We start from the raw sequence: 25502 nt of genomic DNA on the forward strand, positions 1-25502 counted from the left end.
TGTGCTTAATAAATGTTAGGCACAGCAAGCTCCCACAAACAGCATGTTAATAAGTGACCAACTCTTTCAGTGATGTTGAATGGGGGATAAATATTGTCCAGGGCACCGGAAGGAACATCCCTGTTTGAGAGAGTGCTTAGCGTCAAGAGGCCTTGACTTAAAGTCTCATCCCGGGAATGGCACTTCAGGCAGTGCAGCATTCCCACGGGAGCAAAAGGAATGAAAAGTTTCCCACTGCAGTTTATTTCTCCTGGTTCCTCCAGGCAGTAACTCTCACTGAGTTACATTCCCGCAGGGATCGGTAGACCCTAGGCATTCACCCGACACAAGCACAGACAAGGCAGTCAGTTCAAGCAGGGAGCCGGTCACCTTGGAGGCTTGTTGAATGGAGGTGTGGACTGCAGCTAACACTGCAGTCAATACTGGTGCTGTTTAGAGAGGCTAAGAGCCGTGGCTTGCAAAATGAGCCCCTGTGAGTTGGGAAGTCTGTGGGGAATTGAATCTTTTGGTTTACAAATAACATTGTAGAGCACAAGAGCCATTGCCTTTGAGAAGTGAACATAAGTTCCATTCCATGACTTCATAATTCTCACTTCCAGAATCACCCCACTTACAATTTTGCTGATCCTCTCTGTTGCCAATAACATTCTCTTCACAGGGCTAACAACCCTCCAGACTTGTAAGTTCATAAGATATAGGAGCAGAATTATTTGATTTGATTTATTATTGTCACATGTATTGGTATAGAGCGTAAAGTATTGCTTCTTGCACGCCACACAGAAAAAGCATATCGCTCATAGAAAGGGAAGGAGAGAGTGCCTGCCCACTACAACTCTCACCAACTTTTAGAGATAGGCCATAGAAAACATTGTTTGTGGTTGTATCGCAGCTTGCTATGGCTCCTGCTCTGCCCAAGACTGCAAGGAACTACAAAAGGTCATGAACGTAGCCCAATCCATCACTCAAAACAGCCTGCTGTCCATTGACTCTGTCTACACTTCCCGCTGCAGCCGGCATAATTAAGAACCTTACGCACCCCGGGCATTCTCTCTCCCACCTTCTCCTCTCAGGAAAAAGATACAAGAATCTGAGGTCACATACCAACCGACTCAAAAACTTTCCTGCTGCTGCCAGACTTTTGAATGGACCTACCTCACATTAAGCTGATCTTTCTCTACACCCTAGCTACGACTGTAACACTACATCCTGCACTCTCTTGTTTCCTTCTCTACGAATGGTATGCTTTATCTGTACAGAGGGTAAGAAACAACACTTTTCACTGTGTACCAATACATGTGACAATAATAAATCAAATCAAATCAAAAATTCACTGCCTTCTGTGGTAGGGGTTTGTGAAGATCCTGATTGAAAGATTTCCTCCTCTTCTTGGTCATAAGTGACTTGCCCCCTTATTCTGCGACTGTTCCCTGATTTGAGGCCTTGTTCTAATCTAGGCTTGTCAAGTGATTTCTGCCGGGTAACGGTGTGAATCAGAGGCCTCGTCTCCTGAGTGTGAGGAAGACGTTCTGGTCTTTGGCTGAAGTACAAGCGCTTGAGGTGGAGGCAGTTGTGGTGTTTCTTCCAGCGGTGAAATGGAAGGAAATGCATCACTTTCAGCTGAAATAAACAGCCGGTGTGAAGTTGTGCTTGGGTGGCAGCCATGGCTGAGTGGGTGGCACTACCACCTCTGAGTCAGCACGCTGTGAGTTGAAGCCCCACTGCAAAGACTTGAGATTATGATCCACACGGATCCTCCTGGTGCCAGTACTGAGGGAGTGCAGCACTGTAGGAGGTGCCATCTTTCAGCTGTGACATTAACCCTCTCAATTAGATGCAAAAATAAAGTCCCTCAGTACTGTCGGAAGAAGCCCAGGGAAGTATTCTAGCCAATGTTTATCCTTCTATCAACAACCTTTAAGTAGGCTCTCTGGTCATTCCCTCATTGCTGCTGGTGAGAGTTGCCATGCATAAATTGGCTGCTATCTTACAACAGAGGTAGTATGGGTGGCACAGTGGCACTGCTGCTTCATAGCTCCAGGGACCTGGGTTTGATTCCTGGCTCGGGTCACTGCCTGTGTGGAGTTTGCACATTCTCCTCGTGTCTGCGTGGGTTTCCTCCGGGTGCTCTGATTTCCTCCCACAGTCCAAAGATGTGCTGGTTAGGTTGATTGGTCATGCTAAAATTGCCCCTTAGTGTCCTGAGGTGCGCAGGTTAGGGGGAGTAGCGGGTAAGATATGTAGAGATGTGGGGGTAGGGCCTGGGTGGGATTGTGGTTGGTGCAGACTTGATGGGCTGAATGGCCTCTTTCTGCACTGTAGGGTTCTATGATTTTATGTTTCTTTATCTGTAGAGCGATTTAAGACTTTCTGAGGCTGCGGAAGGCATTGTAAAATCTTAGAATCTTTCAGCAAAAAAGAGGCCATTCACTCCATTGTGTCAATGATGGCTCTTTCAAAGATGTCGTAATTATTGCCGTACATATAACTGCAAGTCTTTCTGTCAGTTCGAATAACAGTAACATGGACATCAAGTCAGCTGGTTAGTTGCATTGGCCATGCTAAATTCTCCCTCAATATTCCGGAGTGTGGCGGTTAGGGGATTTTCACAGTAACTTCATTGCAGTGTTAATGTAAACCTACTTGAGACACTAATGAATAAACTTAAAAAAAAATCAAATTCCTCCCCTGTCTATTACAATGGAGACAAAGAACAATAGAATAAAACAAAATAACTGTTTGGAAAGGAATTTACGAGGTGGGAATTGTGGGCTGATGAAGTGTGTAATTATCTTAATCCCACATCCCCCTTGTTCATGTGTAACATCCCTGTGTCCTGCATACCAGGGTGTTCAACTGTGATCATCACACCCAACAACAACTTTACGTTGACTTCATTCATCTCAACTGAAGTAGACCTTATATAGAAACTAGAAACAGAAGTAGGCCATTCAGCCCTTCGAGCCTGCTCCACCATTCATTTTGATCGTTGCTGATATTCGAATTCAATATCCTGATCCAGCCCCATATCATTGATCCCTTTAGCCCCAAGAGCTGTATCTAACTTCTTCTTGAAATCAGACAACATTTTTGCCTTAGCTACATTCTGTGGGAGTGAATTCCACACATTCACCACCTTCTGGGTGAAGAAATTTCTCCTCGTCTCAGTTCTAAAATCCCTTATCCTCAAAATAAGACCCCCTTCTTCTGGACTACCACACATTGGGAACATTCTTTCTAAACCTACCCTGTCTAACCCTGTTAGAATTTTATGAGTTTCCATGAGATCCCCTCTCACTCTTCTAAACTCCAGCGGATACAATCCTAACTGACTTAGTCTCTCCTTGTATGACAGACCTGCCATCCCAGGAATCAGCCTGGTAAACTTTTGCTGTACTCCCTTTATTGGACGTTTGCAATTTGGTGTGGGCATCCTCAGGAAAGGGAAGTGTAAAGATGAGTCAGTCCATTCCTGATCGTGACTCCGAGAGTCCTGGGGAAGTGAGCCTGTTGGATGAACTTTGGATCAGACTTGTCTGTGACGGCTGTGGTTGGCTAATCTCCTGAGCCTCAGTAGATAGATTCCCTCAGGCAACAGGAGGGCAGCTGTGCCCTGCCGAATTTTGTCACTGTCAGGAGCATTGCACTCCACAGAAATAGAGACAGCTTCGTACTGACTTCAATCTCTTAGGCTGTTCCAGGACTCGTCCTTAGACCTGTCAATGTGCCTAGCCCTGTTACCTTTCATATTTAAAGTAACTCCTTTTTAAATTTAGCTTTGAATAGTTTTTGTTCCAGGGATGTTTATATACTTTGTTATGGCTTCAAAAATTCTGCAGCAACCCCGTTAAATGTTTGGAAGATAATAAATGCATTCAATTTGTTACTGTTTGTTACTCACAGCTATTCCTGTCAATTCATAGAATCCCTACAATGCAGAAGAAGCTATTTGGCCCATTGAGCTGATTCTCCAACAGAGTATCCCACTCTGACCTTCTCCCCCGCCCTATCCCCGTAACCCCACACATTCACCATGGCTGATCCATCTAACCTATATATCTTGGAACACTCAGGGGCAATTTAGCATGGCCAATCTATCTAACTCACACATCTTTGGACAATGGGAGGAATCCGGTGGAAACCCACGCAGACACAGGGAGAATGTGCAAACTCCACACAGACAGTCATCCGAGGCCAGAATTGAACCCAAGTCCCTAAAGCTGTGAGACAGCAGTGCCAACCATTTGGCCACCGTGCTGCCCCAGTAACTTTTTTTTGTGGCAATCATTTTTCCCACTGTCGTCATCGTCAAGACATCCATTGCTTCCCTTCTTCTGAAGCTTTGGCTTGAAAAATGTCCAAAAATTAACTTGCATTTATACAGTGTCTTTCACATTAAGACATTTCCAAGTAGATTTACAGCTAATGAAGTGCATTTTGAGGCCAAAAGAGAAAATACTGGAAAATCTCAGCAGGTCTGACAGCATCTATAAGGAGAGAAAAGAGCTGATGTTTCAAGTCCAGACGACCCTTTGTCGAAACTGCTTTGTCAAAGAGACTCCAGATGCTGCCAGACCCGCTGAGATTTTCCAGCGTTGTCTCTTTTGGTTTCAGATTCCAGCACCCGCAGTACTTTGCTTTTATTAAGTACATTTTTTAAGGTGTAGCCACTGTTGTGATGTAAGAAACAGCGCAGCCAATTTATGCACAGCAAGCTCCCACAAACAGCAATGTGAGAATCGGTTTTAGTGATACGGGTTGAGGGATGAATATCAGGCAGGATGAAGAACTCTGCTGTTCCTCATCAAATACTGGGTATGGGATTTGAGGAAGCAAAAAGCTTCATAGGATCTACTGATGACATGAAACCATTGTCAATTGTCGGAAAAACCTATCTGGTTCGCTAATGTCCTTTAAGAAAGGAAATCTGCCGCCCTTATCCAGTCTGGCCTATATGTGACTCCAGACCCACAGCAATGTCATTGACTCTTAAACGCCCTGTGAAACCACATAGTTCAAGGGCAATTAAGGATGAGCCACCAATGCTGGTTTGCCAGTGATGCCCACATTGTAAGTTAAAGTTTATTTATTATTGTCCCAAGTAGGTTTACATTAACACTGCAATCAAGTTTCTGTGAAATCTTTTAGTCGTCACACTGTTCGGGTACGCTGAGGGAGAATTTAGCACGGCCGATGTATCTAACCAGCGGGTCTTTCAGACTGTGGGAGGAAACTGGAGTACCCAGAGGAAACCCACACAGACACAGGGAGAACCTGCAGACTCCATACAGAATAATGACCCAAGCCGGAATCGAACCCTGATCCCTGGCGCTGTGAGGCTGCAGTGCTAACCGCTGTGCCGCCCTCCACGAAAGAATTTAACAATGTCTCTGAAGGTGGATGTGAACCTTCAACCTCCTAACTTAGGGAGAAAGAGAGCTACTGCGCACGCCACAATTGGCAGCTGTGATGTTAGGAATATTTTTAGATGATTACTATAGAATGGAACGTGGCCCCTGGCCAGCAAAGTGAAGGCAAGTGCTCAGGATTCAGCTAGTTTGATGTGATGAACCGGTTGGCATGGATCAGGAGAAGACAAGTGGAAGTCTTGGACTAGTTTGCACAAACCTGAACTGAAACTTGAGGCAGTGAGATAGCGGTCACCAGCATAATCAGCAATAATTGCACTCACGCAGCAGAGAGTTGAAATAGTAGCAGGGGTAGACCTTTCAGCCCCTTGAACCATTCTGCACAATCATGGAGGACCTTCCATCTCAATTCCACTTTTCCAACATATTTAAAGCTGAGATAGATTTTTGGTCTCTCCAGGAATTAAGGGACATGTGGAATAGTGACTGACCATCTCCAGAGTCAAGAATTCTGAAGATTTACAACTCTGAATGAGAAGAAACTTCTCTTGATCTCAGCCCTAAATGATCAGCTCATTATTCTGTAACTGTGTCCCCGTGTTCTCGATTCCCCTGTGTTATATATTTAAGTGGTTGCATGATTGCTTTCAGAGCCAGTCACATGATTTGATGGTGCTGTCACTAGAATGCATCACAGGCTTCTGATTTTGTTTCAGCTTCTATTCTTCATAGTCAACATCTCCTCCAAGAGATTGCAGGAAGGAAGGGATCCTGGAGGTGGTGGCAAAGAGACCCTGAGAAGGTTGATGGGGTGTGGGAGTGCAGATGTTAGTGCACGCTCCTTCTTCACTTGGCCCACAGGCAGTGCTGGAAAACACAAACCTGCTACAGCTGGTAGCTTCTGCTTTCCTTTAGCCACAAGGATGGCATAGTGGTTAGCACTGCCGCCTCACAGCATTGGGGACCTGGGTTCGATACCAACCTGTATGGAGTTTGCATATTTTCCCTGTATCTATGTGGGTTTCCTGTGGGTGCTCTGGTTTCCTCCCACAGGCCAAAGATATGAAGATGAGATAGATTAGCCATGCTAAATTGTCCCTTAGTGGCCAAAGATGTGCAGGTTGGGTGGATTAGCTGTGCTAAATTGCTTCTTAGTGTCCAATGATGTGCAAGTTAGGTGGCTTAGCCTTGTTAAGTTACCCCTTAGTGTCCAAAGATGTGCAAGTTTTGTGGATTGGCCACGCTAAATTGTTCCTTAATGTCCAAAGATGTGCAGATTAGATGGATTGGCTATGCTAAACTGCTCTGAGTGTCCAAAGATGTAGAGATGCCGGTGTTGGACTGGGGTAAACACAGTAAGAAGTCTCATTACACCAGGTTAAAGTCCAACAGATTTATTTGATAGTAAACCCACAAGCTTTCGGGATTTGCTCCTTCATCAGATGAGTGGAGAACCCCGAAAGCTTGTGGGTTTATTTCAAATAAACCTGTTGGACTTTAACCTGGTGTTGTGAGAATTCTTACTGTGTCTAAAGATGTGCAGATTAGGGAGAATGGTCATGCTAAATTGCCCCTTAGTGTCCCAAGATACGTAGGTTAGGGGGATTAATGGGGTAAATGTATGGGGTTACGGGGATAAGACAGGGGATGGGCCAAGGTTAGATGCTCAGTCAGAGAGTCAGTGCAAGCTCGATGGGCTGGATAGCCTCCTTCTGCACTGTGGAGATTCTAAAGTTTAATCCACAACATCCAAAAAATAGTAACCAGGTCTCCTGAGTCCTGAGACACTGAATCCACAGCTCTTTAGGTCCATTGCTAAAATTAGAGACATGCGCCCTGATTTAAATATTATAATTCCTTACTTGAATCTTGAGAACGGGAGCAGGAATTGGCCATTTGGCCCTCTGAGCCTGTTCCACGACTCAGTGAGTTAAACTGTTGGTCTTCAGCCTCGTTGTGCATTATTCCCATATCTCTTCATTCCCTTAGGACCCATCACACTGTACCTTGAGTATACGCCGTGACTGAACTTCTGACAACTCTCAGGGGTAGAGAATTCCAAACATTCGCAACCCCCTGAGTGAAGACTCTTCTCCCCCATCCCAGCCTTATTCAGAGACTGTGACCCTTTCTTGCAGATTCCCTATCCGAGGGGGACACTTTGACAGCACCTCCTGAAGAATGTTATAAGTTTCAATAAGATCGCCTGTCACTCTTCTAAACTTTAAAACTCTACTTATGGGACAATTCTGAAACCAGTCTAATCAAGATTCATTACAGTCCCTCTCTCGGGCAACTCTGTAAGGAGACTGAAAGAATTGCGGTGACTTCACCAGAACCTTATAACAAATTAAATAATTCCTCGCCTGACACACGCACACACACACACACACACGCGTGCAAACCCGCACCGCATGCACACACATACACAGGCACGCATGCTTATGCACATCGCATGCACACACACCTACACCACATGCATGCACACACACATACACACTCACACACACATACACACACACACAAACACACATGCATGCATGCACACACATACACATGTTGGCAGGTTGAAGTTTCCCATTTTTAAGATTTTAATTCTGAACTTCCTTTCCCCCCACTCAATCCTGAAGGTGGTGGGTGCTGGATGGAGGGGATGTGGGTGTTGGGTGGGTGGGTGGGTGGTGTGGGGAAGGGGTGAAGAGTGGGAGAGTCTGATAAAATTCACCCCCATTCATCAGTTTGAAAAGCAAGGCAGTGAGTTCCTTCAATACGAACTGAATGCATTCAGGCTCAGGGACAACATCCCAGATCTCTGAGAATCTCAGGGCCTGTTGATATACAGCCATTTAATTAAAAGAGAGACCTTTGAAGAAATTAGTTTGGGAGCTAGCTGTGAATGTAACATTGGCTGGTGCCAGAGTGAGAGAAGGCTGCGCAATTCAGTTTGTACGTGAAGGGGCAACTGGGAGATTGATTGATGTAGTTCCTGAGAGTCTCTGAGAGATTGAAACAAGAACATACACTGCTTGAGGGCAACGCAACAATTCTTCATGATCAATTCATGACTTTCTCAAACTGCAGCTACTGATGTTACGCAGGGAACTGCGGGACAACCAATTTGTACACAGTGAGATCCGCAGAATGTAGTTCAGACATTGCTCTCTGCCCCACTGTAAAACTGACATTGCAAATTCACTGCCCTGTATAGGAACAGTGCTCCTTTCATCACTCCTTCATCAGGACTCTAAATACATATTAATGAGTCTCCTTCTCACTGTCCTCATTATTCTCCCCTCCTCAAATCCTCAGGTTTTCAAAACCCAAGTTTGGATTTCTTCCACGTCTGCTACTCGTTTGATCTTTCTCTTTTGCTCTTGTCAGCCTTGGTGGAATCCTACACTTTACCAAAGAACAGCACAGGAACAGGCCCTTCACCCCACCAAGCCTGTGCCGACCGACACATCGCACCTTTCTAAACTAAGGACCTTTTGCCCCTACGGGGGTCCCTGTCTCTCTATTCCCTGCCTCTTCAGCTCCAACAACACTCAAGAAGCTCGACACCATCAAAGCAAGCCATTTGATTGTCATCCTACCCATTGCCTTCGACACCCACTCCCTCCACCACCGATGTACATTGTGAGTACCATCCACAAGATGCACCACAGCAGCTCACCAAGGCTCCTTTGACTGCATCTTCCAAACCAGCATCCTGTACCACCGAGAGGGTAAGAAGTCTCAAAACACCAGGTTTAAGTCCAACCAGTTTATTTGATAGTAATCCCACAAGCTTTCGGAAACGGTGTTCCTTCATCAGGTGTGTGGAAGGTTCACACACAAAACCTTCCACATATCTAACGAAGGAATGCCGTTTACCAAAGCTTGTGGGTTTACTATCAAGTAAACCTGTTGGACTCGAACCTGGTGTTGTGAGACTTCTTACTGTGTTTACCCCAGTCCAATGCCGGCATCTCCACATCCTGTACCACCTAGAGGGACCAGGGTAGCAGATACCTGGGAGAAACATTCCCTTCCAAATCCACTCCAATTTCATTCACACTGCCCTCCCACACTCAGTTCAAAGGGAACAGACTCTTTGATACCCAATTGTATTAAGCTTGACTATTAGTGCAGTCCTGATGGATTGGAAACATTGAGCCATAACTTCCTCGGAGTGTCACTCCGCATCGACTTGCTTGCGCTTACACCCTGAAGCTCCTGTTTTGTCCGAGCTTCCTGACTCTGACCTGGTGGGATTCAAGGTTCCAGCAGCGAGGCATGTCCCCAGCTCCAGCGGTGAAGTCTAAAAGGAGCAGAGTGAAGGAGGGCATGACCCGCTTTTTATGGCACTAGCTTGTGGGTTCAGACATCAGAGGGGAGGTGGACAGTGGGGGGGGTTCAGACATTGGGGGTTGGGGGATTTGGACATCAGGGCAGAACCAGACATGGGGTTTAGATATCGAGTGATGTCAGACATTAGGGTGAGGGGTGAGGCTTAGATTGGGGGGGGGGGTTGGACATCAGAGGGGTGTGGATGGTTTAATGTTTGATGCTTATTTATTAGTGTCATGGGTAGGCTTACGTTAACACTGCAATAAAATTACTGTGAAAATCCCCTAGTCGCCACACTCCGGCGCCTGTTCGGGTACACTGAAAGAGAATTTAGCATGGCCAATGCCCCTAACCAGCACGTCTTTCAGACTGTGGGAGGAAACTGGAGAAACCCATGCAGGCACGGGGAGAACATGCAGACTCCGCACAGGCAGTGACCCAAGCCGAGAAGCAAACCTGGAGTGAGGCAATGGCCTAGTGATGGAGGGGATATCTCTGGGTTTGCAGAAAGAGGGGTGGAGAATTTTTAGATATCCGAGGGTAGAACACGCAGTGATTGAGAAGGGACAGGATGGGATTACAAAGGAATAGTAATGGGCGGCACGTTGGCACAATGGTTAGCACAGCTGCCTCACAGTGCCAGGGATCCAGGTTCGATTCCTGGCTCGGGTCACTGTCTATGTGGAGTCTGCATGTTCTCCGCGTGTCTGCGTGGGTTTCCTTCAGGTGCTCCAGTTTCCTTCCACAGTCAAAGATGTGTGGGTTAGGTTGATTTGCCCTACTAAATTGCCCCTTAGTATCAGGGGGATTAGCAGGGTAAATGAGGGTTAGGGGAATAGGGCCTGGGTGAGATTGTAGTCGCTACAGATTCGATGAATCAAATAGCCTCCTTCTGCGCTGTAGAGATTGTATGGGTTCTATGATTCAAAGGGAATAAGGGATTCTATTCCAAGAGGGTCCAGTGTTTGGGTGGAAAATGGGGATGGCGTTGGACACTGTGGAGAGATGGACGGGGTTGGTAACTGAAAACACAACAGGTGACATAGGTGATGGAGAGATCTGAATCTGCCGAGGAAATGATGAGAATGGAGGAGTCAATCTTTGTGTAGTCACTGGGCTGGATGGGGAGGTGCTGGTGAGGTAGTACCTCTCCTCCATTTATTGATGCTGGCGAGGGAGAGATCAGTGATTATCTCAACTAACACAAGAAGGCAGCATAGTGGCACAGTGATTAGCACTGCTGCCTCACAGTGCCAGGGATCCGGGCTCAATTCCCAGCTCAGGTCACCATCTGTGCAGAGTTTGCGCATTCTCCCCGTGTCTGCGTGGGTTTCCTCCGCGTGCTCCAGTTTCCTCCCACAGTCCGAAAGATGTGCTGGTTAGGTGCATTGGCCATGATAAATTCTCCCTCAGTGTACCGGAACAGGAGATTTTTACAGTAACTTCATTGCAGTGTTAATATAAGCCTACTTGTGACACTAATAAATAAACTTTAAGGGCACCTCAGGATCCACATTTCACCCGGGTTCATTGTGTGGCCATGTTGCACCCTCCCTCTTTTTGGCACTGATGTGAACTGGCATTCTCTTCTTCACTGGCTATTTGGTAATGAGTGGACCTAATGTGGTTTTTCTTAGGATATCGCAAGCCAGGCGTTTGCAACGCCCTCACCGGTTAGAACGGTCATCGTGGCCGACTTTGACAATGACCAAGAACTTGAAGTATTCTTCAACAATATCGCATACCGAGGGTCATCGGCAAACCGCATCTTCAGGTGGGTCAAATTTTGTTCCAGATCATAGGAACTTACAGCACAAAAGGAGGCCATTTGGCCCATCATGTCTGTTCTGGATCTCTAGCAGAAGGAGTAGCGATGCTTAGTTTGTAACCCTTTAAGAGCCTCATCTTCAAATCCCCGTCCGATTTCCTTCCCAAATTAATTGAGGAATCTTTTCAGAGTTTCTCAAACCTTAACAACCCTAGTGAACAGAAATAAATTCTCCTCATCTCCCCTCCGGATCTTTTGGCAATAATTTTGAAATCTGTGACCTCCGGAGGGAGTAGCTTTTCTCAATCTACTAGGGATGGCATGGTGGCACAGTGTTTGGCACTGCTGCCTCACAGGGCCAGGGACCCGGGCTTAATTCCGACCGCAGATCACTGTCTGTGTGGAGCTTGCATGTTCTCCCCGAGTCTGCATGGGTTTCCTCTGGGTTTGCTCCAGTTTCTTCCCACAGTCCAAAGATATGCAGATTAGGGGGATTGATCATGCTAAATTGACCCTTAGTGTCCAAGGATGTGTAGGTTAGAGGGAATTCTGGGGTAAATATGTGAGGTTACGGGGATAGGGCCTGGGTGGGATTGTTGTCGGCAAAGATCTGATGGGCCGAATGGCACTGCAGAGATTCTATGATTCAATCCATCCCATAACTGAAGTCCTTCATCCCTGGCATTGTGACTTTCTGAAACATTAATTGCCTTCCTTCCTTCCACAGAAAGTGGAATAGGTCAGTGGAATGACTCAGGAAGCCAGGCTGGAAAGGAACATAGTTTATTAAAGAATGCAAAGTAAACACAGTACCATGATGTACGCACATTAATCCCTGCCTGGGACAGAGTAAAGCAGGCCCAGTCCTGGGCCTGCCTCATAAAAAGCTCAGATAGTGAATTCCAGCTGGAAGGGTCACTGCCTGTTACCAGGGGAACTCGTGAGCCCCACAGGGAGATTAATCAGTGATTCCCCATGGACCGTGTGGGGGTTATCATACCCCCCGCCCCCCGTCCTCTCCCTAAGTTCCAGGGTTTCCTCTCGCTCCCATGACAATGGGGCTGCCTCTTTAACCCGTGGTCACATCTCCATCGCTGGTTGGGGGTGCTGCGTAAGGACAAAGGGAATGTCTGTTCTGTGAGGAGACTCGAGGAGTCACTCGGTGCTGACTTCTGTCTCTGTGTCCAGCCGGAATCTTCATCGCCCAGATGACTTGAGTTTTTCGAGGATGGAGTTTCCCGTCCACAGGCTGCTGTGAAAGAGGCCAGTGTGACAGACCCACATTTCCACAGCCCTTTGTATGAGGAAGAGTTTTCTAACTTCACCCCCTGAATGGCCTGGCTCCAGTTTTAAGGTCATGCTCCATAGTTCCTATTATTCCCTTGAAACACTTTAATCATCTTGAACACTTATCAATAGGAGCAGGAGCCGGCCTTCTGGCCCTTTGAGCCTCAGTTCGATCACCCTTAGAACAATACAAAATAGTCTCTGAACTTGTCCTCAAAACGTAACCCCTTTACCCCTCTTATTGTTCCAGCGAACTTTCCAGAAAGTATTCGCTGACACTGGACAATAGAACACTGCACTGACCTCAGAGTCATTTAGCAAGTCCTCCTACAGAGATCATTCACTTCATTTTATCATGTGGCCTTTGTATTAATATTCCCGATTGTATCTCCCATGAAATCACAGAGGTCCCTCACACGGAGCTCTCCCACACGGAGCTCTCCCACACGGACACACTGTCCCACACAGAGCTCTCCCACACAGAGCTCTCCCACACAGAGCTCTCCCACACAGACACCCTCTCCCATACAAAGCTCTCCCACACGGACACGCTCTCCCACACAGAGCTCTCCTACACGGAGCTCTCCCACACGGACACTCTGTCCCACACAGAGCTCTCCCACATGGACTCGATCTCCCACACGGAGCTCTCCCACATGGACTCAATCTCCCACACGGAGCTCTCCCACATGGACTCGATCTCCCACACGGACACACTGTCCCACACAGAGCTCTACCACGGGGAGTTGATCGGACGCTCGTGTTGCTAAACAGCAAGCAGCATTTGTGCCACGTAAACGACTCCAGTGAGAGACATTCTGACCATCTCCCCATGACATTCAGTGGACATTGTCACTGTTGCATCCCCACATTCTTGGTGAGGTGGGGGGAGGTCGTGCGTGGAGGTGGGATTGACCAGAAACTAATGTGGACCAACCACAGAAAAACAATTGCCAATTCACCACTGTTGCCAGTGGGCTGGATTTTGAGAAGCCGACTCGCCCCATTCCCCTGGCAGGTGTGGAATTGGTTCTGGGAGAAAGAGGAGGCGGGAGCGGTGAGGAGAGAGAGAAGGTGCAATGAATAAAATGTAGAATTCTGCTGGCAGCTTGCAGATCATGTTCTCTGCCTAATGATGTGCTGTCCACATTCCCCTATCTAATAGATCAACTACAATATATGTTTTCTCTGGTGATAATTTTGGTTGGGCTTGTATTGCATTCCATTTTGTGTCTATTGAATTGACAGACTGCTCTCAGATATTAATATATAGATTGCATTTAGTCATCAGTCTCAGTGATGAATGAGTTCAGGCAAGGAACAGATGATTTTCAATTTGCTGACTTTCCAACGCAGGCTAGTTCCTCTCTCCCTCTCTCTCTCCTTCTCAACAGCACTTCATTCTCACCCAATATCCATCACTTTTATCGATCCTCGGAGGCGGCTATTAAAAAGCAACACCTTGCAAGAAGTAATGAATGACTCGCCGAATTAATGAGGAGTGGGGTGACTCAATAAGTGGTGGATTCTGGGGACGTGGTGACCCGGGTGGACTGTGTCTGTACGTCCGAGGGAGTTGCCGTAAGATAGCAGCTAGCGGGACTCTCAGTTAGCTGCCCTGGGTCAGCGGGGAGGCGATGGCCTAGTGGTATTACTGCTGGACTACTGATCCAGAATTCTCAGCTGATGTTCTGGGGACCCGGGTTCGAATCCCGCCTCAGCAGAATTTGAATTCAATTAAAAAATATGGAATTAAGAATCTACTAATGACCACGAAACCATTGTTGGAAAAACCCATCTGGTTCACTAATGTCCTTTAGGGAAGGAAATTTACCTGGTTTGTGAGTCCAGAGCCACAGCCATGCCGTTGACTCTCAACTTCCTGGGAAGGGCAATAAATGGTGGCCAGCCAGCGATGCCCATGTCCCACAAATGAATAAACAAAACAAAGAGTTCAGCAGTTACGGTTCACCTCAGCAATTGTCCGTCGAGTCCGGAGAAAGCGGGGAGTTAAATGATCTAGTGGGGTTTCCATCCTGATTGGAAGTCAGATCTTAGCCCATTCTATCCCCCCCCATGGCCGAATGGCCTGTTACTTCTCACCTTGCCTTCACTTGTGCATTTTCCAAAAGTGCTCGCCCCAAAACTGGAAAATCCGGCCAGTGGTCCGCCCGCTACGATTCCCTGGGCGGACTGGATGGGAAAATTCCCCCCGAAGTGTTGGAGTTGGGCGGGGGGGGGTGGGGGGCATCCCAGATAAAAATCACAGCCTTCAGGAGATGGAATACTCCCCGCTTGCCTGGATGGGCGCAGCTCCAATAACACTCGAGAAGCTTGACACCATCCAGGACAAAGCAGCCCCGCTCGATTGGCACCACAATCACAAACATTCAATCTCTCTACCACTGACGCTCAGTGGCAGCAGTGTGTACCGTCTATAAGATGCACTGCAGTAACTCACCAAGGCTCCTTCAACAGCACCTTCCAAACCAGTGACTGCAGTTCACCACCGCCTTCTCAAGGGCAATTGGAGATGGACATTGAATGTTGATCTAGACAGCGATGCCCACGTCCTATGAAAGAATACAAAAGGAAAAGTAAATGAAGAAGAATTGTGTGTTGGGGCATTAATTCTGCAATGGGGCGGCTATCAGTGTGAAGGTGATTGACACAACAAGGGAATGGTGCAAGAAGCAGTGGCGTAGGGGTTTAGAGGAATGAATGGGCTGTGTGTTTTTTTCCCTTATTCATTTGTGAGGCATGGGCATCGCTGGCTGAGCCAGTATTTATTGCCCATCCCCAGTTACTCTTGGAGGGCAGTTGAGAGTCAACCACATTGCTGTGGCTCTGGAGTCGCATGTAGGCCAGACCGGGTATGGATGGCAGATTTCCTTCCCTAAAGAACAGTAGTGAACCAGATGGGTTTTTCCGACAATGGGTCATCAGTAGATTCTTAATCCCAGATATTTTTTATTGAATTCAAATTCGGTCATCTGCCGTGGTGGGATTCGAACCCGGGTCCCCAGAACATTAGCCGAGTGTACTGGAACATGGAGTGTGGGCACCGTTATATTGAACTCAATCCAGTTGGCGCAGTATGAAACCTGACATGAATACTTGTCTTGCTAACAGGTTTATTCACAGAATGCAGCGTTGTTACATCTGCTCCCACTCCTGTCACTCCCATGGTCCAACAATCTCTCTTACATTGCAACAACTCAACTCAATTAAACAAACTCAGGGACAAAACAAGAGATAGGCCTTTAAGAGATGCAATGTCCCTTAATAAATAGAAATAAATAGAAAACTTCATCGAAACACAATGGCTGGGATTTTATTGGCACATCCATCCCGGAATCAGAGTGGGCGAGGTTCGCAGAAGGGAGTTCTCTGTTGGGATTTTACGAGCCTCCTCCTTTTACGAACCAACCTCATAAAATCTCGGCCAATTTGTTGAGTTTTACCATCCTGCCTGCCGCAGGAATCGGAACAGGCGAGGGGCGGACCATGGGAAGGTCTGTTGACTCTGGTGGGATTTTACAGTTTTGGGCAAAGAAGGCCAGAAAATCCCACCCGACACGATTAATGGGGTTCGTAAAACATTCCAGTTCTGGCAGTGCGTATCGGGAAGGAGGCCTCAGTTTGTTCCAGCAGACCCCGCCTTCTCCCTGTCCAGGGACACCCGACATTGATGACATTTTCCCAGGAGGACGCCCAAGAGGAGAGACCCTCCCACTTCCCTCTCCCCAGCCCCTGTCTCTGCAACAGGTACCCACATATATCAGGAATGTGGGGCTGAAGTGTAACAGAACTGTGATGAAAAGCTTTTCACATAACTGAAAAAGAGGTGCAGTCTTTTACAGCTCAAAAATGTGGAGTCCACGGACCCCACAAGGCCACAAAAAACACAGACATCTTGGGTGTCCATCAACCAATGCCTCACTCGATTGCCATGGGACTGCTGTGTGTGTGAAACATCCTCCACCCCAGGTTCTTCTAGACGGTAACAGTCACAGGTTTGAAAGATGCTACCTAAGGATCCTTGGTGAGTTGCTGTGATGCATCTTACAGATGGTACACACGGCTGCCTCTGTGCACGGTGGTGGAGGGAGTGAATGTTTGTGGATGGGGTGCCAATCAAACAGGGTTGCCTTATCCTAGATGATGTTGAGTTTCTTGAGTGCTGTTGGAACTGTATTTACCCAGGCAAGCGGAGAGCATTTCATCTCGTGGTGACACAGTGGTTAACACTACTGCCTCACAGTACAAGAGACCTGGGTTCGATTCCCGGCTTGGGTCACTGTCTGCGTGGAGTCTGCACATTCTCCCTGTGTCTGCGTGGGTTTCCTCCGAGTGCTCCGGTCTCCTCTCACAGTCGAAAGATGTGTGGGTTAGGTGGATTGGCTGTGCTAAGCCGCCTGTTAGTGTCAGGGGGACCAGCTAGGGTAAATGCATGGGGTGATGGAGATAGGACCTGAGTGGGATTGAGGTCGGTTCAGACTTGATGGGCTGAATGGCCTCCCTCTGCACTGTAGGGATTCTATGACTTGTTGGGGAGTTAGGAGGTGAGTTACTCCATTGACTGTAAAATGTCTTGTGATGTGGGAGTTGCTTTACACTTGCTTTGAGTGATGTGATGCGTGTAGAAGGCAGGTTATATTTTATCTTTCCGTAACTAGTCCTGTGCTTTTTAAGAGGGAGTTTGGGGAGTTTAGGTGAAGGGTGGTGTATGGAATTGAGTTTGATTTATATCTGGGATGTTGCCTTTCCCGACAGCCCGCTGTGTGTTATACCTTTCCCTCTGGGTCAACAACCAGGAACTGTTCCCACCATTCTGAGATCTTGTTCTCACTGAAGCTGGCGCAGCAGCACTCTCTGCTGGTTGGAAATCAGTACTGCCTGAATTTTAACAAATTGTCCCAGATTTCAGAGCACACTCCATTTCCAGAATTACAAATGTTGGGGAGCAGGAGCTTTCTCTCAAAGTAGCCACTGGCTAAACCTCTCTGCTTCCCTACCTTCTCAATTACATTCCTTTCCCTGTTTTAATATCTCTTAATATATTATGTTTCATCAGTTTATTTATTAGCGTCACAGGTAGGCTTACGTTAACGCTGCAATGAAGTTACTGTGAAAATCCCCCAGATGCCACACTCCGGCGCCTGTTCGGGTACACTGAAGGAAAATGCAGCGTGGCCAACAAACCTAACCGGCGCGCCTTTCAGATAGAGGGAGGAAACTGGAGCACCCGGAGGGGACCAACGCAGACACGGGGAGGATGTGCAGACTCCACACTGACAGTGACCCAAGCCGGGAATCGAACGCAGGGCCCCCGGTGCTGTGAGGCAGTTGTGCTAGTCACTGTGCCACCCATAAGTGTCTCAGTGTTAAACTTTGGTTGATAATTACTCCTGTGAATCAGCTTGGGATGTTTTAGTACATTGACGGCACTAACTAAATGCAAGTTGTTGTTGTATTCTCTATTGAAGTTAGTCAACGTTGAACATGATCACTGCCTGTGTGGCCCAATCAGTGAGCTGGGTGTCTTTGACGCTGCTCTTGGCGTATTCCTCTCATTTTCTGTTGTGTGAGAGATTGCAGGTTCAACTCCCCGGAGAGGCCTGGTACCTGAATGGCCTGTTACCGCGCTATCGGGATCTTACTGGGCGCTGATGGCCCGTTCCACTGTGTTCCCTTGCAGGGTGTCTCGCCGGGAAGGGGCAGACCCGCTAATTGAAGAGGTGAACGCAGGAGATGCTGCAGAGCGCACCGGACAAGGGACAGGTAAAGCTGACGTCAGCTTGATTGCTTTTAGCGGTTGTTTGTGGCGTGGGATTTTGGTGGAGGCGTTAAGGTGAGGCCCTACCTGGCCGCTTACTTGAAGGAGTGTTAAAACTCCCACGGTTACCATTTGACAGCTACAGGAGCGTCCCCTCACTCTGGTCCCCCTGGTCAACATTCACCCCTCAACCAATACTGCAAGAAACACCGTCCAGTCATTATCAGATTACAGCTTATGGGATCTTGCTGTGCACACATTGGCTGATTCAGAATCACACCATGCAAAAGAGGCCCTTCGGCCCATCAAGTCCACACTGACGCATTAGAAACACCTGAACTCCCAACTAATCCGATCTGCCAACACTTGGCTCATAACCCTGAATGTTACGACGTGCCAAGTGCTCATCCAGGTACTTTTTAAAGGATGTGAGGCATCCCACCTCCACCACCCTCCCAGGCAGCGCATTCCAGACCCTCACCACCCTCTGGGTAAAAAGGTTTTTTCCTCAAATTCCCCCTAAACCTCCCATCCCTCACTTTGAATCTAAGTTCCTTCGTGACTGACCCTTCAACTAAGGGGACAAGCTACTCCCTACCCTCTCTGTCCATGTCCCTCATAATCTTACACACTAAGTTCGCTCCTCGCTCTTCTCTGCTCCAAGGAAACTCAAGCCTACCCAACCTCTTTTTGCAACCGAAGTGTTCCATCCCCGGCAGCATCCTGGTGAAAGCTCTCCGGACCCCCTCCAGTACAATCACATCCACCCTTTCCTGCAATAAGCCACTGACTGTATTTCAAAAGTGCTGCATTGGAAAAGTACTTTGACCTCATGACACCATGCACAGTGCAAGAAAGGCAAGTTTGTTCCCTTTTTCCTTCTGGGTCTTAGTTGGTGTGAGAGTGTTCTGGTTTTCAATAGACTGTTTCTCCCAGAGCGGTGATGACTGCTTCAGAACAGAACGTGTGGGTTTTGTTATAAAGCGGAAGTTGATCCTCTCTCTGAGCACTAACACCCAAGAGGAGTACCCTCGCCTCATAATCTGTTAAAGAGTGTATGAGGTATAGTACGATCTGCTTTTCAGCAACTCTTTGTGGTTCAATCAAAATAACTACCTGAAACCCTCTCTGTAAAAGCAACGAGTAACACTTTATTTATCTAACTAACAATAAACAGGTTAACTAAACTATTTATAAACTGAATAAAACATGATTTTGATGGAATGCTATTTAAATAAATACAATTCCCACTCAATAACAAAAAATAGAATTATTAGTCACTCTCTAAATTACAACCAAGTTTGTTGTCTTTCAGGATATTTTGTCTTTTTTCTTCTTTGCTATCTAGATGAGGCTTTCTTTTAAGACATACATAAGCTGTGGCAGAGAGCAGTTGGAAACTCTGCTTATTGTCCCACTGCCTGTTTCTTTATACATGTGATGACACATCCACATCCCCTCATAATATGATTGGTTCTCGGATTACCAAAACATCAATTTCAAATCTAATAGATTGCTGGTGGCTAAGTGCCCAATTTAAATTGATTGGCTAAAATTCAAAATATTGAAATACCTGAAGCCTGTTATCAAAGCAAGCCTGCTGTTTAGCCTTTGAAAAAATGTTTCAGTCAGTGTACTGGCGCCATATACTCCTGCATTTTTGTTTTAACTTTCTAAACATAAAAGGAACACACCTTTCAAAAGCAGCCCTGGAATACTTTCACCTCTTAACATTTTTTAAATAATTTTACAAACACCAAGTTCACAACAGAATTCTAAACAAGAATGATGTAACTAAGCTCAGAATAAAGGAACATTATTCAATGTGGACCATGGAGAAGGTATCGTCAGTGCCTAAGCACTTAGCACTCTCACACCTAACGTCAACATGTGGTGAGATACCGCATCCAGAATGAAAATCTGGGCTGAGACTCCAATAGAGTACTGAGGGAGTGCTGCACTGTCAGAGAGTCAGTACTGAGGGCATGCTGCACTGTCAGAGGGTCAGCACTGAGGGAGTGCCACACTGCCAAAGGGTCAATACTGAGTGAGAGCCTCACTTTTGGAGGGTCAGTACTGAGGGAGTGCTGCACTGTCAGAGGGTCAGTACTGAGGGAGTGCTGCACTGTCAGAGGGTCAGTACTGAGGGAGTGCTGCACTGTCAGAAGATCAGTACTGAGGGAGTGCTGCATTGTCAGAGGGTCAGTACTGAGGGAGTGCTGCACTGTCAGAGGATCAGTACTGAGGGAGTGCTGCACTGTCAGAGGGTCAGTACTGAGGGAGTCCTGCACTGTCAGAGGGTCAGTGCTGAGGGAGTGCTGCACTGTCAGAGAGTCAGTACTGAGGGAGTGCTGCACTGTCAGAGGGTCAGTACTGAGGGAGTGCTGCACTGTCAGAAGATCAGTACTGAGGGAGTGCTGCACTGTCAGAGGGTCAGTACTGAGGGAGTGCTGCATTGTCAGAGGGTCAGTACTGAGGGAGTGCTGCACTGTCAGAGGGTCAGTACTGAGGGAGTGCTGCACTGTCAGAGGGTCAGTACTGAGGGAGTGCTGCACTGTCAGAGAGTCAGTACTGAGAGAGTGCTGCACTGTCAGAGGGTCAGTGCTGAGGGAATGCTGCACTGTCAGAGGGTCAGTACTGAGGGAGTGCTGCACTGTCAGAGGGTCAGTACTGAGGGAGTGCTGCACTGTCAGAGGGTCAGTACTGAGGGAGTGCTGCACTGTCAGAGGGTCAGTACTGAGGGAGTGCTGCATTGTCAGAGGGTCAGTACTGAGAGAGTGCCTCACTGTCAGAGGGTCAGTGCTGAGGGAGTACCGCACTGTCAGAGGGTCAGTACTGAGGGAGTGCCGCACTGTCAGAGGGTCAGTGCTGAGGGAGTGCTGCACTGTCAGAGGGTCAGTACTGAGGGAGTGCCGCACTGTCAGAGGGTCAGTGCTGAGGGAGTGCTGCACTGTCAGAGGGTCAGTACTGAGGGAGTGCCGCACTGTCAGAGGGTCAGTACTGAGGGAGTGCCTCACTGTCAGAGGGTCAGTACTGAGAGAGTGCCTCACAGTCAGAGGGTCAGTACTGAGGGAGTGCTGCACTGTCACAGGGTCAGTACTGAGGGAGTGCTGCACTGTCACAGGGTCAGTACTGAGGGAGTGCCGCACTGTCAGAGGGACAGTACTGAGGGAGTACCGCACTGTCAGAGGGTCAGTACTGAGGGAGTGCCGCACTGTCAGAGGGTCAGTACTGAGGGAGTGCCTCATTGTCAGAGGGTCAGTACTGAGAGAGTGCCTCACTGTCAGAGGGTCAGTGCTGAGGGAGTACCGCACTGTCAGAGGGTCAGTACTGAGGGAGTGCCTCACTGTCAGAGGGTCAGTACTGAGAGAGTGCCTCACTGTCAGAGGGTCAGTGCTGAGGGAGTGCCGCACTGTCAGAGAGTCAGTACTGAGGGAGTGCCTCACTGGCAGAGGGTCAGTGCTGAGGGAGTGCCGCACAGTCAGAGGGTCAGTACTGAGAGAGTGCCTCACTGTCAGAGGGTCAGTACTGAGGGAGTGCCGCACTGTCAGAGGGTCAGTGCTGAGGGAGTGCCACACTGTCAGAGGGTCAGTACTGAGGGAGTGCCGCACTGTCAGAGGGTCAGTACTGAGGGAGTGCCTCACTGTCAGGGGGTCAGTACTGAGAGAGTGCTGCACTGTCAGAGGGTCAGTACTGAGGGAGTGCTGCACTGTCAGAGGGTCAGTGCTGAGGGAGTGCCACACTGTCAGAGGGTCAGTACTGAGAGAGTGCTGCACTGTCAGAGGGTCAGTGCTGAGGGAGTGCCACACTGTCAGAGGGTCAGTACTGAGGGAGTGCCGCACTGTCAGAGGGTCAGTGCTGAGGGAGTGCTGCACTGTCAGAGGGTCAGTACTGAGAGAGTGCCACACTGTCAGAGGGTCAGTACTGAGAGAGTGCTGCACTGTCAGAGGGTCAGTGCTGAGGGAGTGCCACACTGTCAGAGGGTCAGTACTGAGGGAGTGCCGCACTGTCAGAGGGTCAGTGCTGAGGGAGTACCGCACTGTCAGGGGGTCAGTACTGAGGGAGTGCTGCACTGTCAGAGGGTCAGTACTGAGGGAGTGCTGCACTGTCAGAGGGTCAGTACTGAGGGAGTGCTGCACTGTCAGAGGATCAGTACTGAGAGATTGCTGCATTGTCAGAGGGTCAGTACTGAGGGAGTGCTGCACTGTCAGAGGGTCAGTGCTGAGGGAGTGCTGCACTGTCAGAGGGTCAGTACTGAGGGAGTGCTGCACTGTCAGAGGGTCAGTACTGAGGGAGTGCTGCACTGTCAGAGGGTCAGTACTGAGGGAGTGCTGCACTGTCAGAGGGTCAGTACTGAGGGAATGCTGCACTGTCAGAGGGTCAGTACTGAGGGAGTGCTGCACTGTCAGAGGGTCAGTGCTGAGAGAGTGCTGCACTGTCAGAGGGTCAGTACTGAGGGAGTGCCTCACTGTCAGAGGATCAGTACTGAGAGAGTGCCACACCCCTGAAGGTTCTGCTTTTCCGATGAGACTTTACATTGAGATCCTTTCTGTCCTCACAGATAAAATGGAGGATCCCTTGTCAGGTGGACCTGGGGAATTCTCCCCAGTGTCATAGAGCCAAAATTTATCTCTTAGTCAACATTACTGAAGCAGACCATGTGATCATTATCCTGATGTATTGTGGGAGCTTGCTGTGTGTCAATTGGCTTTTGCATTTCCTGCATTCTAACAATGATGATGGATCTTCAGGGATACTTCATTGACTGTAAAGCAACTTGGAACATCCCGAGGTGTGAAGGGCACTATAGAAATGTAAACCTTCCCTGTCCAGTTTCAGTGTCAGTGGAACCTTGCTGTGCACAGATTGGTTGCGGTTTATTCCTGAGGCACAGTAACCACTCGCCAAGGAATGAATCAGTCATGAAAAGATTACAGTGGAAAATATAAACTCTTCCTTCCTTCTGCTGTGCTGTAGATGGCACTGTCCACCTAAGGTTCAGTCTACGGTCGCCAAGGCACAAGATCCCTGACTCATTGGAAATAACTCTTCCATCCAATCCCTTCCTCCCCTGACCCTCCTCCAGAAAGGTTTCCCACCCTCCCAGGGATGACACCGACAATGTGCCCTCCCTCAATGCCTCCCTCTTGTGGCTGAGATGGGCAGCACTGCTGCCCACATTGGATGCCCAATGTCATGTCTTCACTGGGCATCTTCAGCTTTCCTCTGCTGCTAAAATTGTAGGTTTCTTTTTCATTCTGCCAAGGAATGCGGGTATCACTGGCAAGGCCAACATTCACTGCTAATCTCTCATTGTCCTTGTGTTGAATAGCTTGCTGGGCCATTTTAGAGTCAACCAATCGTACATTGGCCAGACCACATAGGGATGGTATTTTCCCAGAAAGATTTTTACAACAATTGGTGATGGTTTGTCTGGTCACCATTGGGGAGGTGATGGCTTAGTGATATCATTACTGGATTTCTTAATCCAGAAACCCAGCTAATGTTCTGGGGACCTGGGTTCAAATCCTGCCACAGTAGGTGGGAGAATTCATATTCAATAAAAAATATCCAGACTTAAGAATCTACTGATGACCATGAAACAATTGTCTGGAAAAACCCATCCAGTTCACTAGTATACTTTATGGACCTGCCATCCTTACTTGGTCTGGCCTACATGTGACCCAGAGACACAGCAAAGTGGTTGACTCTCACCTGCCCTTGGACAAATAGCAATGGACAATAAATGCTGGACAGTCAGCGATGCCCATGCCCACAAATGATTTTTAAAAAAATATATGGAGCTTATTTTATATTCCAGATTTCATTACCTGATCAAATATGAATTCCACTGGTTGCTCTGGTGGGTTCTGCGTCCCCAGAGTGTTAACCTGGGTCTCTGAATTACTATTCCAGTGACATTATTACTACACCCAACATGGAAACCTGGAATCCAGACCCCACCTGAAGTGGACTGAGACTCCCTTCATCACTGTTGGTCCCTGATTTCCGATTCCACTCACAAGCATTTTAACATCGGGTGTCATAGATTCTTAAAATAAGGAATCAGCCATTATGGACAGAGATGAGGATGAGTTCTCTGCTCGGTGGGTGGTTTTTAGGTGTCCAGATCACCAACAACCTCTCCTCATCCCCCCATGCCGACACTACAGTTCAGAAAGCCCACGAACGCCTCTACTTTCTCAGAGGACAAAAGATGTGCGGGTTAGGTTGATTGACCATGCTAAAATTGCCCCTTAGTGTCCTAAGATGCTTAGGTTAGAGGGATTAGCGGGTAAAATATGTAGGGATATGGGGGTAGGGCCTGGGTGGGATTGTGGCCGGTGCAGACTCGATGGGCCGAAGGGCCTCTTTCTGCACTGTAGGATTCTATGATTCTAAGACCAAGGGAATTTTGGCATGTCAGTTACAACTCTCACCAACTTTTACAGATGCACCATTGAAAGCATTCTTTCCATTATATCACAGTTTGGTCCTGCTTTGCCCAAGACCTCAAGAAACTTCAAAAGGTGGTGAATGTAGCCCAATCTGTCACGTGAACCAGACTCTTATTCACTGATTCTGTCTACATTTATTGTTGCCTTGGAAAAGCAGCCGACATAATTAAGGACCCCATGCACCCCAGACATTCTCTCTTCTACCTTCTTCTGTCAGGAAAAAGATACGAAAGTCTGAGGTCATATACCGACTGACTCAAGAACAGCTTCTTCCCTGCTGCCATCAGACTTTTGAATGGACCTATCTCGCATTAAGTTGATCTTTCTCTACATCCTAGCTATAACTGTAACACTACATTCTGCATTCTCTTCTCCCCTCTATGAACAGTGAGCTTTGTCTGTATAGTGTGCAAGAAACAATGCTTTTCACTGTATACTAATACATGTGACGATAATAAATCAAATCAAATCAAATCAAGGTCAAAATCAAAGTCTTTGGAATTCCCTACACCAGC

At 47.7% G+C, this 25502-nt stretch overlaps 1 protein-coding gene across 2 annotated transcripts in view; it reads left to right on the forward strand.

Moving 5' to 3' along the window:
* LOC145354506 (cartilage acidic protein 1-like) overlaps nucleotides 1–25502 on the forward strand; it is a 317641-nt gene that overhangs the window by 252109 nt on the left and 40030 nt on the right. For both annotated transcript variants that reach the window (XM_080205934.1, XM_080205933.1), the window contains exons 7-8: nucleotides 11333–11469; nucleotides 18452–18534. In XM_080205934.1, coding sequence (XP_080062060.1) covers nucleotides 11333–11469; nucleotides 18452–18534 — 220 coding nt within the window. The remainder of the gene's footprint in view (nucleotides 1–11332; nucleotides 11470–18451; nucleotides 18535–25502) is intronic.

The sequence above is a fragment of the Carcharhinus amblyrhynchos genome, chromosome 17, assembly GCF_965287045.1.
Source record: "Carcharhinus amblyrhynchos chromosome 17, sCarAmb.v2.hapA, whole genome shotgun sequence".
Lineage (NCBI taxonomy): Eukaryota > Metazoa > Chordata > Chondrichthyes > Carcharhiniformes > Carcharhinidae > Carcharhinus > Carcharhinus amblyrhynchos.